Source organism: Pelophylax lessonae, assembly GCF_965119305.1.
Source record: "Pelophylax lessonae genome assembly, chromosome: 2".
NCBI lineage: Eukaryota > Metazoa > Chordata > Amphibia > Anura > Ranidae > Pelophylax > Pelophylax lessonae.
Window position 1 is genome coordinate 644,624,694 of NC_138769.1, and position 16,815 is coordinate 644,641,508.

At 42.3% G+C, this 16,815-nt stretch overlaps 1 protein-coding gene across 2 annotated transcripts in view; it reads right to left on the bottom strand.

The window, feature by feature from the left end:
* Window positions 1–16,815, bottom strand: part of DCLK1 (doublecortin like kinase 1) — a 518,012-nt gene that overhangs the window by 405,504 nt on the left and 95,693 nt on the right. For both annotated transcript variants that reach the window (XM_082246215.1, XM_082246216.1), the window contains exon 3: window positions 15,828–16,174. In XM_082246215.1, coding sequence (XP_082102341.1) covers window positions 15,828–16,174 — 347 coding nt within the window. The remainder of the gene's footprint in view (window positions 1–15,827; window positions 16,175–16,815) is intronic.

Here is a 16,815-nt window from a genome sequence, read left to right on the forward strand (position 1 = left end):
CGCCATGGATTTTGGTTGTCTGAATGAATGCCATGTCTTAAAACGGATCTAAACCATTGAATCCTTTACACCAGGGGTCTACAAACTGCAGCCCAGGAGCCGGATGTGGTCTTTTGTTTGCCTTTATCTGACCCTTGGGCTACTATTCCACCAACTAACACCAATGATGGGACACCATTCCCCCTACTGACCCCATCAATGGGGCACTATTCCACCAATTGACACCAATGATGAGACACAATTCCCCCTACTGACATCATCAATGGGGCACTATTCCACCAACTGACACCATCAATGGAGCACAATTTTTCTCATTGAGATCAATAATGGGGCACTATTCCTCCCATTGAAACCAGTTATGGGACACTGATGTCGGGGCATTTTAAACTAGCCACAGTCCGGTCCCCCAAAAACCTGAATGACAGTAAATTGGCTCTTTGCTTAGAAAGTCTGGAGGCCCCTGCTTTACACCAAGGAAGCTGTCACATTAGCCTCCGTTATATCTGTAGTTGCCATTGTGCTGCACATGTGATCAGTTATGACACCAGTCATTGGATGGCTTGACCGTTTGGTTAATAGCACAAGAAACTTTGACAGTTATCATTCACAGCCTGCGTTGATGGGTTTAATTCTGCTATACAGAATAGGAGACTCACTGCCAGAATAATGTAACCTCTCACAGATCACTAATCAAACCATTTCCTTGCCATAATTGACTTGTCTTAGAAGCCTCAGATGGAAGCTGCTATTCTATGACTCCCCATCTGATCACTGGTTGTGAAATGCTAAGCAGGTTCAGCCTCACTGCTACAGAACTAGAATATAGTCCAGGATCTAGAGAACAACAACTGACATCTCACAGGTATTTTGCTTATAGACAAATCCTCTTGGTCTGCATGATGGAACTCCCATGGGGTAATAAGCAGTTACAGTAAGTTTTTTGGAAATGAATGCTTTCAATTTATCAAATGATCAACTGGAACTTTATATGACCATGTGAGAGCCTAACAGCTCTAAGTAGAGTTCTACAGACAATATGCTGAACTCATCTCTCTTCACTGAAAGCTAAAGGAAGCAAGAGAGCCAAAAATTAAAATGACATTATATTGGGTATTGGGCTGAACAGTCTGAAGAGGAATGAGAATTAATTAAAAGAAATATACAGCCTTGATCACGGCTTTGCCGTTGTGTGAACTAATGCTAAATCCACTGAATCAGCAACGTAATTTGTTTTCAGCTGGTGAGCCCAGTGGAGTCTGCTACAGACTTGACATGATTACTAATAGCCACTAAAATCAATGTTTCATTGCCTCGCTGCAGACAGAACGGGTCCTCTTTCTCCTTTGTGGGCAATACTGATGACAAGAGTGTACCCAGTACAGGGATCTGACATGTGGAACACGCATAAGGGGCGTAAGGGGAAATTCATGCCACTATTCAATCTCACTTACAGCCAGTCACATTCATCTTTCATGGCATTTATCAACTTTTTCCAGAGGGAGGCACATAGGCAAATGTCTGCATCCATGCAAAGCAAGATTTTATATAAAGGGAATATATATAACTGCGCCACAGAAAAATAAAGTGGAAAAATAAATACAAAAACTTAAAAAAAAACTCTCTGGGAGAGGACAGCTGCTATCCAATTTTGATGTATAGCATCAAACCAATAAAAATATATACACAAGTGGACAGCGCTATTACAGTTAGTACCACAATCTGTGTTCACACCCTATAATATATATATATACAGTAAATCTAGCATCCACAATATATGAAAAGTGCACAGTGCTAAATGTGGAAAAAGGCAAAAATACAATCAGAAAATTTGTGCTGAATGTGGAAAAAAGGCAAAAATACAATCAGAAAATTTGTGCTGAATGTGGAAAAAAGGCAAAAATACAATAAAAAAATATGCGATAAAGTGCTATGTGCAATAAGCAAAATACAAAATATGTGCAAAAAACATCAACAATATATAAATTAGTTTACAAAATTCATGCTGGAAAAATGCATTACTTAAAATAAAAATAAATATAATATAATATATATAATATAAATAAAATGTATTTAAAAAAATCCATGCAGTGAAGTTCATAAGTGTCCCACATGATATAAAACACAAAAACAAAAAATCTTAAGCGAGTTCTTGAACAAATTCTTCTGGCGTTCCCCACACAACAGTGCTCTCCACCACCGAAAGTACTAAATAAACTCACCAGAGCCCGACGCTGGTCAAATTATGTGTGGGATGATCTGCAGCTCCAGAACCCTCCACTCTGAAGGACCCCAAGAGGATATTTCATATGCTTCATGACTCTCATGAAGGAGAGAGAAGGAAAAAAGGAAGCTCCCAAAGCGTAAAACCATCCAAAAATTATTTTATTTCATAAAATCAATTGGTACACTTACATTTACACGTGTCTCAGCTGACAAAAGCTTGCCGGCACAATCAAAAACCTACGCGTTTCATCATCTGACGTCCTCCAGGGGGGTTTTTACACATATTTTGTATTTTGCTTATTGCACATAGCACTTTATTGCACATTTTCTGATTGTATATTTGCCATTTTGCACATTTAGCACTGTGCACTTTTCAAATATTGTGAATGTTAGATTTATATATATTTTATAGGGTGTGAACACAGATTGTGGTACTAACTGCAATAGCGCTGTCAACTTGTGTATATATTTTTAAAGGAAGATTTTTGGTTAAAATCTTCACTTGTAGGGCAACAGATGTGCGGTGAATGTGTGTGATTACTTGAGGAGGGTTTTGTTTAGATATCAGTTGGGAATAACTGATTAAAATCAAGGATTGGCCACCAAAAAAAAATGCCAAATATTTAAAAGTGATCAAATGAATACAGCAAACGTGATCAAAGTGGATAAATAGACAGGAAGGTAGATTATATTTACTTGTTTTAATTTTTATTTTTACATTTCTTCAGTTGCTTCCTGGTTTCTGGCCTAGGCCAAAATTATATCATACATCCCAGGAGTCTTCATGGGCATTTTTTTTATCTTAATCCGGAGTAGAGGAAGAGGGGCTTTCTCAGCCAAGTACACCTCCTGCATGCATACCTGAGCTAAGGGCAGAGGGATTTAGGAAATAAATGCTAAATGAATTATCTACCCTTACTCAAGATGGCCACTGCTTGAAATGCTAGGGGGGGGGGGGTTCAAATTGATTTCTCAACAAAATAAAGCATAGAGACATGAATGGATGGGAGAGTTTGCTTTGAAGATTAAAAATGAATTAAATAGCATTGTCAGTTTGTGGTGCCCAGATGCAATTTAAAATTTTAACAATTTTGTCACTGTGGGCAGCCAATAAGTGTGGGGAATGGCTCTGCAGCATGTGGCTGCAGCAGTAATCATGGCAGTAATAGAGGCTGGATGCACATTGTGTGCATCAAGCCACAATCACCGCAGGTAATCACTTGCTGAGTGAAGAGTCACAGATAGCTGCGGCTGCTGGCAGCCTGTCAATGCACTGTATGTGCCAGCCACTAAGGATAAACTGATATGGTTTTTTTAGGGCCGATACCGATACCAATATATTGGTCACCACGTATCAGTATCGGCCGATATGGGCCGATATTTTGTACGTCCTATGTCAGGGTCCGAGACTAGTCTTCTCCTCCTCCAATCATTAGGTGGTGAAGCTCATGTAAGGGTAAAATGATGTCACATAGCATAATTCAGTTTAGAAATGTTATTGAATATGCCACTCACATATGTACAAAAGATATAAGCAATTCCACATTAGCAGATCTGCTGGCAGATCGGTATCTCTCACCCACTTACCGTAAGTGATACCCGGGTGATACCGCTCCGTCCGGCATCCACTCGATACTGCTGCTCTGTCTCTCACCCTCTCCATCTCCCACCCACCCAATTCCACTCCGTCTCTCACCCACTTGCCGTAAGTGACACCTGGGTGATACCGCTCCGTCGGCCTACGATCTTGGAGGTCACGTGATCACGCCCCGGAGCATGACCACGCGACTTCCAAGATCGTATGCTGGACGGAGCGGTATCACCCGGGTGTCACGGCAAGTGGGTGAAAGATAGAGCGGTATATGGTGGGTGGGAAATGGAGCGGGTGAGAGATGAAGCGGTATCGAGTGGATGCCGAACGGAGCGGTATCACTTACAGTAAGTGGGTGAGAGATACCGATCTGCCAGCAGATTTGCTAATGTGGAATTGCTTATATCTTTTGTACATATGTGAGTGGCATATTCAATAACATTTGTAAACAGAATTATGCTATGTATCATTTTACCCTTACATGAGCAATATTTGGAATATCGGTAATATAGGCCAGTTCCGGGGCCAATACAGATATATCGGCAAAAGTGAATATCGGCCCTCTGATAATCGGCTTTGCCGATAATCGGACGATCCCTACCAGCCACCGCAGATATCCACAAACAGCTGTCAATCCTAGCTGTATGAAACTTTAGATTCATCCTGATGGGATTTACAGTGTGGTTAAATGCCTGTACAAATGCAGCCCTGCCATAGAAATGCATACAAATCTTGCCCCTCCTCCAGTCTCTGTCTGGACAGTGAAAGGAGAAGCAGTAGAGCGATTAGATCATCTCTCTCTTATTCTCATCTCTCCTCCTATTACAATGATCCTTGCTCAGCACAGCAGCACTGCACCACATATTATTTGCTCCTACTTCTCCCACTTCAAGTCTCAGCTCTGCTTTACAATGGACTGCATAAGTCTTATACCAAATCAAATTCAGGTATTTACATTGACTGCATTAAAAGAAAATACATTTACTGGTGTGCTAATGTATACAAAGCTGCATTAGTATGTGTCTTTTATATCTGCCTAGAGTTTAACTTTAAAACCTGAATATGTCACAGAAGAAAGGGAATTCCAGATTGAAGCAGAGCAGAGTAAATGTCTCAGAGCTTCAAGTATGGCGGAGAATCCAGCTTTAGACAATGCAAAAAAATCTTATAAGCATCCTGTGGCAAATAATCTGCTTAATACAGAAGTCCCAAAGTGTCTGAAATAAAAACTATACAACAGCCATCAATCAGAATCAAAACTGAAATGGAAAGGAATGGCTGGAGATGAGTGAAAAAGTAGATTTAACATTTCCAGGGGATCTTCTAAATTAATATAGCTTGAAAGATATATATGAAGTCATATTTTCAGTTCAGCTAGTGTAATTACACAGACAATCTGCATCCAGGGCCAATTATCCGCAGGTAATCACTGCATGACCGGATACATGCAAACGACTGTAAAAACCTGCGGGCGCTCTCAGTCTTCCATTGGTTTGAATGGGACTTTATAGAGCATCTTTCATTCATGGAAGCTATAGTAAAGCATCTATGAATGCAGGAGGGGGACGGAAAGTGGGGCATATTCGGCAATCTTGATGAGTTCCAGAGACAGGTTCCTGTGCTCTATCAACCCCCGCTGCACCAGAAGATTGGGGATACAGGGGTAGACCCACACTACGCACTAAAAGTAGGTAATGTCTCTTGTGCTGATTTTTTAAATTTTTTTTATTTAAATTTAGATTTTAAATGGGATTGCATAAAAAAGCAACCACATTTGCATTGTCTTTACGGGAAAGACCCCCATCAAGTACCAGCTGCCTACATGTAAAGTATATCCTAATGAAGAGGCAGGCGATGACGCTGTTGAAGAATTGTGCTGCCCCTCCCGTTTACTGTAAAACCAGAGAAAATGTGGATGGGCCTTGTGGGTGAACTGGCGGTGTTCACCAGTAGCAAAAAAGCAATAGGATATACTGTACAAACACATATATTCTACAGAGCTAGCAGGTTTTGAAGTTTTGTTAACCTCCTTATAATATGTAGCCATATAGCAGTGATGGCGAACCTTGGCACCCACCCCAGATGTTTTGGAACTTAATTTCCCATGATGCTCAACTACACTGCAGAGTGCATGAGCATTATGGGAAAGGTAGTTCAAAAACATTTGGAGTGCCAAGCAGTGGAGGAGCTAGACTTTTAAAACAGGGGTGGCAAAGGGGTGGCAAGGTATTATTTTGGAGGGTCAATATACATGCGTGTGTGTATATATATATATATATATATATATATATATTCATATACATATACACACACTTTTATAAATAAATGTAAACAAACATTCTAAGCGGTATTAAAACATTTTTAATTAAATAAACAATTATCAAAGTAAACATTATTCTTTTAAGGCCGAACACCGATCACAGGGCTCTGCTCTAAAGGGGATCTATGGGGACCCTGCTCTAAAGGGTATCTATGGCATAGATCCCCTTTAGAGCAGGATCCCCATATATCCCCATTTAAAGCAGGCCAGGGCAGGTCCCCCATAGATCCTCCTTTACAGCAGGCCAGGGTGAGGTGAGGTCCCCTATATAGATCCCCCCTTACAGCAGGCCAGGGTCCTCCCCCAGACAGTCCTTCTCAGTCTCCGCACCGACAGGATTGGGTTCGGGAGCTGAGCAGCCAGGGGCAGAGAGCAGCAGACACAGCGGTGGCGGCCATGGCAGAAGCACTGCACGAGGGTGATTAGGGTGTGCCTAGGCACACCCGGCACACTCCGTGCGCACGCCTATGAGTTGGGCTGCACGATATTGCGGCTCACGGCGCCGCTGCTGCTGCTCACCGCGCTCAGTCACAGAGAATTAGCTGCACAGGCGCCCACTCGTTCAGCTAATGTAATGTTATGAGCATAATCTTTTCAGCGAGCACGAGCCGGGTGGCAAGGACTTCGTCTGGGGTGGCAATTTCCACCCCAGCTAGCCCTCTGGATCCGCCACTGGTGCCAAGGTTTTCTATCACTATCATTTAGGATAACAAAGTTTGATGGATCACAAGAGTGTTGGACTTTTTCAGGATATAAGCAGTGTAAGAAGATAGATTATGGTTGGTTGCTATAGGTGCTCCTGGAAAGGTCATTGGAATCATTACTCTAAGTCTCTAAAGGAAAAGTTGTCACAGACTGTTGCCCACAGCATGTCTCTTCCATTCTCCCACTACTGAAAAGTAAAAATGTGACTGGTCACTGTGGCACCATTCTCTCAGATCCTTTGGGAAATGAAGCCAGTACTTTGCTAAAACTAAAGCATAAATGGCTATAATAAGAAACCGAGACATTCAATTCATAACTCTGTAGCTAAAAATAATAAATGAGCAAGTTAAAAGCTGGAAGACATCTGGCGGAGTGACAAACCCCATTCTATGGGTAGGATGAAGCCACATATTTATGTGGGTAGCTCATTCTTAAATTATACTTTGAATCACTAAGCTTTTAATTGGAGATGTTCACCACAATGACAAGATCTAAACTATTGTTAGAGGTGAATAAGAAATGCTAAATATTGTACATCTTTTCTGTAAATGGTCCGTTCACCAAAAAACAATATTCCAGCTTTGGACAAATAACAGTGAGCAGGAGAGCTTTCCCTATCTTGTAAATATAGGTTTGCCTAGCTTAGGTCTATCACTTCTAATAAAGGATATACCCTTCATCTGGAAATGCAACATTTCAGAAATGGTCCATTTCTGTAATAACCATCTTCCATGTGTTCTGGCTTAAATATCATATATATATATATTTTATAACTTCAAGTAGACCCAAACTATAGTTAGGTTCACATTACCAGGTTACTCAGGCTGTAGAGAGGCATGCTAGAGTAGATAAAGTTATTAAAAACTTAAAGTTAAATTTTTGTGAGTTTTTTTTAAAAACAACATCAACTGTGTGCTGGTGGCTGCTATGTAAGGTTGAAATCTGAAGCCCTCTACCTCCGGATATCACCGCAACTCTGATTTACTGGTTCTGGGGGCTACTAATATGAAAGGCACTCATCAAGTGGCAACTTTGCCCATTATTTCCACTCCTGTGCTCCACTCATAGAAGACAGCATCGGTTCCCATTAATGAAAAGCATTCCTTGACTGTAGGAGGTGGACCTTTTATTCATCTAACCGCCCTCCATTCATAGAGCGCTTTTCAAAATTGTTTCACTGAAATTAATTTTTAAAGTGGCTGTAAACCTCAGACATGAAATATGAACAAAGCATATCCCTGGGTTCCCACTTATGCAAATTGGATGTGGGGTTACCCAAATCCAATTCGCCTGACAGGAAAGTGTGACTGGCTCTCAATGGAGCCAGTTTACACACCTCCATGGCAGCCACAGTCCGCATTTAGAAAGGGTCCTGTGAGTCTTTGGCTCTGAATCAGGTGTGAATTCAGGCAGAAATTGGGACCTGATTTCCACTTGAATTGGTGAACAAGAACTCACCGGTCCCCCTGCTGTGAGCCGCGGCCTGCAGCATGTGTGGCCCCAGCCTAAGTGTCACCTTTGGCTGCTGCTTCAATCCTCTGCTATCAGCATGAGTCACTTCTGACAAGTTTTCTTGGCACTAAGAGAAAAATGTACAGCGCAGGGACCTCAAGCTGATTGACAGCCTCAGCTCTGTTCTTGTGTGGTGTGTGAAGGGGGGTGTGTCCCTTTCCTCCAATCAGCTCTCAGAGCTCTCCTTGCTAAGCTCTGCAGAGTGTAACTTAAACTCTCTGCCCCCTTTTTTCTAAACTCTCAGACAAGCTTTAAAATTCAGCACTTTAAATGAATAGAGAGAAGAAAGGGCTGCAGATGGGCAGGTACAACCTATGTAGAAGGATTTGTTTCATCTCTGTGTATTACCTGAGGGCAATCACTTCACTAGGTATATGAAAAGGTTTACGATCACTTTAAGGAGGAACTTAAACTGAATCATCAAAAATAAAATAAAGGCACCGTCAAAACGTTTGCAAAATGGCAAAATAAAATGTGATATTTATCCCAAATCCATAGACTTATTTTCCAGATTATTGACATTAACCTTATGAACAAACCCACAGCTTGCTACACTTCACACCGATCCCAAAATCTAGATACAAGAGCTCTTCACTCATCCATTTGCTTAACCCAACAAAAGCCTGCATTCCCTGTAATTGGAAACAATCACGACCTCTATCTATAGCTCAATGGTACCCTAATATTAACAGCATTATGTTAATGGAGGATCTAACTGTCTTCCTCAAAGATAAGACAGAAACCATTAAAGAGGTTGTAAACCCACTTGTATAACTTTTACCTATAGGTAAGCCTATATTAAGGCTTACCTATAGGTGCTATAAATATCTCCCAAACTTGCACCGTTTAGGAGATATTTACAGTGCAAACTGCCGATGACGTCATCGGTGCATGCGCTCTGAGGGAACGGCCACCCGTGCCGTTCCTTCAGAGCTCAGTGCCGTCAACGGCAGCTCCCGCGCGCAGATGGCCGGAGGACACGAAGCAGGAGCAGGACGGCAGGACATGTCGCCGTCCTGTCGCTGAGGTGGCGGCACGGGGGGGGCTTCGTTTTAAGGTAAGTACTACATAATGAGCTAGTATGCGATGCATACTAGCTCATTATGCCTTTCTCTTTACAGGGCTTTTTTTTTCTCGTTTTTTTTTTTCGACTTTACTTCCTCTTTAAGAGAACATGGTTTTATTGGATACAGAAGACTATGAAAATACCCTACAAGATGCCAATCTGACCCTTCTCATATAAAACAGTTAAAAGGAAATATACCTGGTAATACCCCTTCCCAAAAACAAATTTTCACTAATGCACGGTGTCCCTTGGTAGCAATCCTACCCCTTAGTTAAACCCAACAATTACACTTACCCCCCGGGGTCTCAGACTGCTTCCCCACTACTGGCTCGTGTCAATGTTACTCTCCACAGTTCCTGTGACTTCCCCCCTCCCTGCATCTGTCTTTCATTTGCTATTCTGTTTTGCCAATCCACATACACTTTGAATACCAATCTTCCTCTCTGCCTTACACATAAAACTTACCTCCACTCCATGCTGATAAGAGAATTGTTATGCAGCGATAGTTTCATATAGTGCTACACAACATACCAATCTGGGCTGTATAAGATTGATCGTGCCTTAACAACCTATGGTTAAAGTGTTACAAGTTCTAAAAATATCTGATTCAATAATCAGTGGAAGAGAAACATATTCGATTGTAATATATGTAACAATATTTGCTAAATTAGGTCTAAAAATACCTAAATTGTCAGATAATTGTCTTATGTCTAAGACAATTAGCACCCTAACATGTCCGTGTCCCACCTATACTCACTTCCCCAGCAATCTCCTACTGCTCCTCTCTGCATCACAGCTGTCACAAAATACCCAATGCTTCTACTCATGATGCAGTGCTCAATTAACACTGGGTTTGGGGGTGGCTAAGGAAGGGGCACCAGGGGATTTCTGGAGAGGCGAGTATCAGTGGGGCAAGGGGTGGCTTGTCAGACAATGTCACTTTGTGCAAAGTAACTGAAAGCATATACATATACCACAAGGAACCAGGCCGAGAGTCAAAAAATGCTTTACCTGTTCATAAAATGATCACATGACAGCCAGCATGTTTCGAAGGCAAACATGCTTTCCCTTCATCAGGGCTCGATGATATTTGCAAATATCTGAATAGACTCATGGAAGCAAATGTCAGATAAATCTTGAAGTGTAACGAAAGTTGGAAATACTTTCCTCTCCTTCATCTTCTCTCCAGGTGTTGCTCTTTTGCCATGTTGATTGGCTGGTGCGGGATGACATCACTCCCACACATGTGTAGGAGTGTAATTATCCCGGGACACAATCACTGTGTCATAATGTCAATTGAGCTGCACTCGTGCAGTTCAGTGCACATTTCCACAGAAGACAGGCAGGTAGGTTTATTTTTTTTTTTGTAGGATAGACATTGCATGTCATTTCTGAAATAAAAAGCCTGCCTGCTCCCTGTTATTTTAAACTCTATTTCTGCAGAGTCATGCCACTGAAACGGTTGCAACAACCGATTCAATTGCATATTTATAATATTTTATGGTAAGAAAGATATCATATCTGAAACACATCTCTAGAACGCATGGGGAGAGCTAAAGTTAGAAGCTGATTGGCTACCATGCACAGCTGCACCAGATTCTGAATGTTCCGGTTTTCGTAAATCTCCCCCTTTGTCTTTATGTGACAGTGTGCAGCAGATTCCTCTACGAATTGTCTCACACTCTTTTTGATAAGACCTCTGTGATTTATCAAGAAAATGTAATCCAATTATAAGGACATTAGGTTGTTTATGCTTTGATCCTCTTTGTTATTTGTATTAATCTGCTAATCTCACTCTAATGGAGAACAGAGACAAGCGGCCAACTCTATAAGGGAACAATCATCTTTGTTTCTTTCAAGGTCCCCAGTGTTCCTGTGCCTGGCCTGCTGACGTTGTGTGGAATGACATTTTTTTGGCTGTTTCAGATGTAGAGCAAAACATTCTACAGCTGCCTTACAGTGGACCTTGCATCGAATATATTTTCATGTTAAATGCATGCATGTTAAGTAAAACTTCAACCCAGCTAAAGCATCTGCCACCAAGAAGGGTTAGCCAGGGAATGTCTAGGGCATGGGTGTCCAACCTTTTGGCTTCTCTGGGCCACATTGAGTGTAGAGAAATTTTCTCGGGCCGCATATAAAATAGATACTATAGTCAAGGTATATAAGTAATAAAAAGCCACTTTGTCCTTTCCGTGCTAAAGCCCCCCCCCCCCCCAGCACTAATTTAACACAACTAGTGGATGATCCCCTCTGAGGCAGCCTCTGTGGCCGTGTCCCTGACTCGACTTCCTTCCTTCCCAGCAAAAAAAACTAAAAATTGTCAGGGGGCAGTGGGCCGCATTGCCTGTGGTTCTGGGCCGCATGCGGCCCCCGGGCCACAGGTTGGACATGCCTGGTCTAGGGGATGGTGATTGTGTGTAGACATATCGCTGATACAATTGTAACTGGATAAGTCAGGCAATGACCATTTATTCTGTGTACCTTTACATGTGCCATGGAAGAGCATCCAGTGGCGTGATGTTAGTCAGCATTCTGTATTCATTCCAACCACCTATTCAGCTTAGTGCACTACATTGGCTCCAATGTTTATGAGGCATTAGAAAGGGTCAGAAATGCCAGATAAGCTCCTATTTTGACCATCCATGTGACTCCAACCTTAAAAAGGTAACAGGCCTCACAAGATACATAGACTTTTCTCCCTCATACCCTGGTGCCCAACCCAATCAGAGAACATGTGGCCCTTAGGCACTTTTTGTGCATCCCTCAAGGCCCTACAGACACTAATCTGTGTTTTCCTATTTGCCCGTTACAGTAGTGATTACTAGCAGCCTCATGTAATATGTCTCCAGCCCATGACTGTCTCCTGAAGCACGTCCCCAATCTCCAACTCCTATGCATGTACAAAGCCTCTGACAATCTCTTGTGTCATGCCCATAGTCTTTGACTACATCCTGTTGTGTGTCTGCTGTCTCGGATAATGAATATTCACTGAATTTTATGTGTCAGGGGATGCACTTGAGGCTTCCCATATCAAGAAAGTTAACCACCACTGCTATAGCACCTGATCATCCAAAGAAAGAAGGAATGTAAAATTCATATTTTCATGGTGTTTTAATTCCATGGTATTTTATATTTTTAGGTTTACTTACAAAAACGTATAATTATTATTTTTTTTACTTGCTAGAAAAATGAATACTGGCATTTTATCAAATGTGCAAGAGTGGCAGCTTTGGCCAAATGCAATGAGCAAGCCACTAGGTTGTTCAATAAATAGTGCTTGCCACATGGGGCAGCCAATCAGTCTACTGCCGGCTTTCTGTGATACTGTCACTGGTTTCTTTTACAAAATGTTCTTGTGTTAAATAAGCCTTACCATAAGTATCTTTTTTTTGATTTTTACTCATCATCATTCGTTTACATTTCAGCTGTAACATAAGCAGAACAAGTAATCCACTAGTAGACTAACAACCAAAAAGAGTTAGCTGTGCACCACCCCTAACGTTATCACTGGTTGGCAGCAGGTCTTATGATTCTTGGGTGCCTATCATAGCCTACAGCCAATAAGTGAGTAAATCAGACATGTGCTTTTCCATGTCCGCACAACTAGTGTCTGCGTACTGCCAGAATAGTCTCAACACTGGGTGACATTGCTTCAATGGACACAACTCAACGGAGCGTGTAACTGCACTGATGAGCACTCATACACTCTTCACATGTAAGATGCCCCTTGCCAAAGCACCATATCGCACTTTTGTATTCATTATGTTTAATGAAATGACACACTTTATCTCAGTAAGGCTTCATGCACACTGGGGCTCTTCTAAACACTTTTCTACTGGCAGGAAATATGAAATGAAAAAAGTTTTTTTCTGCCTCTAAATGCCCCTGTCTCTGAACTCCTCTAAATGCCTACAATGTGCAAGGACACGTATATTAAAGTGGTTGTAAAGTTAGAAGGTTTTTTTAACTTAATGCATTCTATGCATTAAGATAAAAAACCTTCAGTGTGCAGCAGCCCCCCTAATACTTACCTGAGCCCCATCTCAGTCCAGAGATGTGGATGAGGGCCTCGGCCGTCCGGGGTTCTCCTTTCTTATTGGGACACAGCAGCAGCATCATTGGCTCCCGTTGCTTCCAATCAAAGTCAGTGAGCCAATGAGGAAAAAGAGTGGGCGGGGGAAACCGTGGCTACATGTCTGAATGGACACACTCAGGTACCCCCATAGCAAGCTGCTTGCTGTGGGGGCATTCGACAGGAGGGAGGGGCCAGGAGCGCTGGCGAGGGACCCGAGAAGAGGAGGATCGGGGCTGCTCTACGCAAAACCAACTGCACAGAGGAGGTAAGTATAATACGTTTGTTATTTTAAACCGCTTGCCGATCGCCCCACGCAGATTTACTGTGGCACGGTGGGTCGGCTGCTCAAAATCATGTAGACCTATGTGATTCCGTGCACGCAGTCTCAGTGGGGCACCGGCGCCAACGGAGCGGCACTCCCGCTGTTCTTCAGAGAAACTGACAGAAGACCCGCCTGCTTATGTAAACAAAGCAGACGAGTCTTCTGTCAAACAGGCAGAGAGAGATCAGGATTTTCAGCTCATTTGGACTTGACAAAAACCTCCAGCTTAAAATCATTCTTCCATGTGATCACTTGCAATGGAACACTTACAGGGTCTCCTGGGCAAAACAACCACTTGCCTTGTGCATCTGCTCCTCTCTGCAGGGGTCCCTACCATAGATCTCCTGTACACAACTTTGGAAATGTTGCACCATTGTTACTTACATTTCTTAGCACCCATACTAAAGTTTATAGAACCATTATCTGTCTTATAGGTAACAATAACATGAAATGTGGCATCAGCAGGTAGGGTGTCAATTATTAACTAATATTTTCAGTTTCAGAACATGTGTTTGCTTCAAGTAGAATAATAATAATTTGGCAAAACTAGATATTCAGACTGAAGCTTACGTAGATACCTAAGGGCTCTTTCACACGGCGGTCCAATCAGATCCGCCTGTCAGTTTTTTAGGCAGATCTGATCGGATCCTCAATGTATCCCTATGGGGCAGCGGATGTCAGCGGAGACCCCTCCGCTGACACCCGCTGCCATCCGTATCCGATCCTGTCCGTGAAATCCGGACGGATGGAAACCCTATTTTCCATCCGTCCTGGGGATTGGATCGGATGAGAGTGGAGCGCCTGTACCCCATAGAGAGCAGCAGGGGCTGAGACACCTCCCTCTCCGCTCTGCAAGCGGAGACGGAGCTGTCATCCGCCGGCTCAGTGGGGATCGCGGATCGATCCCTGCTCAGCAGCACGGATCCACCTACGGAGGCGGACCGTGTGAAAGAGGCCTAAGAGTGTATTTATAAAAAAAAAAAAAATGACAGAGCTATTTTTCCTGTGAAGCTACATTGGTTCTGGGTGAATGCTGGAAAAATCAAATGTTACTATGCTATTTTCTTTCCAGGTCAGATGTTCTTTATAAATAACACGTTATGTCCACTAGATGGAGTTGACATTCATAGTAAATAGGTGTTCAATTCCTATGATCATTAGCTCATTCCAGTGGCCACAATGCAGTATTTTCTAGATGAGTGTTTCCCAACCTTTTTTCAGTCAAGGCACCCTTTAAAATTATGGAAAATCTCAAGGCACCTTCCAAAATTATAGACAGTCTTGAGGCGCCCCATCCTAAAATCTAAAAACTATTCTTAGAGTTTTACATAATACAGCAACATCAATACATGTAGGACACCTGGTGTAAGAAATGATTTATTCTTACAAAGCAAATACACTTTTACAAACTGGTACTGACTAATATTCCAATATTTACTCACTTAGCTAATGAGACCCCAAAGCTGATGGAGAGAGGCAAGGAAGGGTCAAACAATGATGATATGCAGACAACTAACATCCTCCTTATAAACTGATGTTGTCATTGCTTGTTAGGAGGTTGGCAACTAGAAGATTGAAATTGTGAACAATGAAAACCTGTGCAACTAAAAGGCAGTTTTCATCCACCCACCAGCTTGTATACAATTTTGGGGCAATTTGTAGGCATTTTGCCAAGGCACCACTGAAGAAACCTCAAGGAGCCCCAGGGTGCCTGGGCACCCTGGTTGAAAAAGGCTGTTCTAGATTCATGCTTGTCTGTATGAATGAAGAATTTCCGACCTCGAGAGAAATTAGCCTAGTAACATGCAATCTTTGCAGGCATTTGTGCAGAACAAATGTTCATGCCTTTTCATAAGAGGAATAACAGCAAACAGTAAAACACAGAGCTGTAAGAAGTTTGGACCATTCCAGGTAATTGCATGAAGTAGGTCAGAAGAACAGAGCAAATTTGCGTTTTGCCTGGAAATGGTATATTCTGGGTTATCTGTATACACAAGTTCCGTGGCTTACCTGTTTCCCATCCAGTGTATAGAGGCGTTTTACCACTCCAGAATCCAGTTTTATGGCATCGGTTATATCAGTGAGAACTTGCTCAAAAGAATGGGCTGTCTTCTTGTTGAGGAGAATGCGGACGGCCTTACGTGGCTTCACCCCACTTCTGATGATGGTGACAAGCTTGGGCCTGATAAAATCTTTGCCCTCTCTCCCATCTGAGGTGCTGGGCTTAACGGAAGCCAGAGGCTGCATGGAGCGAGGGCTGGATGTGGTCTTCACATTCACTGACCAGTTGGGATTTACATTCTTTGTGTATTCCAATTTTTTGAAAGGCTCAATGGATCCACACACATAACTTTCACCTAAAAGAAAAAAAATGTTGATGTAATTTACATGCTTGTGAAAATAGAATGATGCAAAAAGTCATGTAAACTCAAATTTACAGTGAATGACTGCCCACTTAACTGACGCTTGCAAACACATATATCCGCATTTGGGCTTCTTGCACACAAGCATTTGAGCCTGTGCAATGTAAATTCCTCAAAAGATGCCCAGTGGGAGGGGCGAAACGCGTCAGTCAGGGGACTGATTGGTGACGTCATATCCGGTGGTTTGAACCCATGCCGAGGCGGCGTCCACCACAAGGAAACAAGGCTTGTAGTTGCTTTTTAACCTGTAAGTGGATATTGTTTTGGGATTTTAATAAATATACACGTTTATGCTATGAGAATTCTTCTCTCATTTCCACCATGTATCTTACTGTGAGCCGTATCATGAAGAAAAGAGGAATGCTTTTCTAACTCGATACCAAGAGGAACAGCAACACTCCCTTTATCACTAGTGGAGTATACACACAGTTTAGGAGAAGGAGGAGTACAACCATTCTTTACAGTGCTCATTTAGCACTATATGCTGATTACCATCATAATATTGGTGAGTAGGGACTCAAGAGGGGAGCACGAAGTGATTCACCGTCAAATATATTTCAAGCACCGGCACTTTG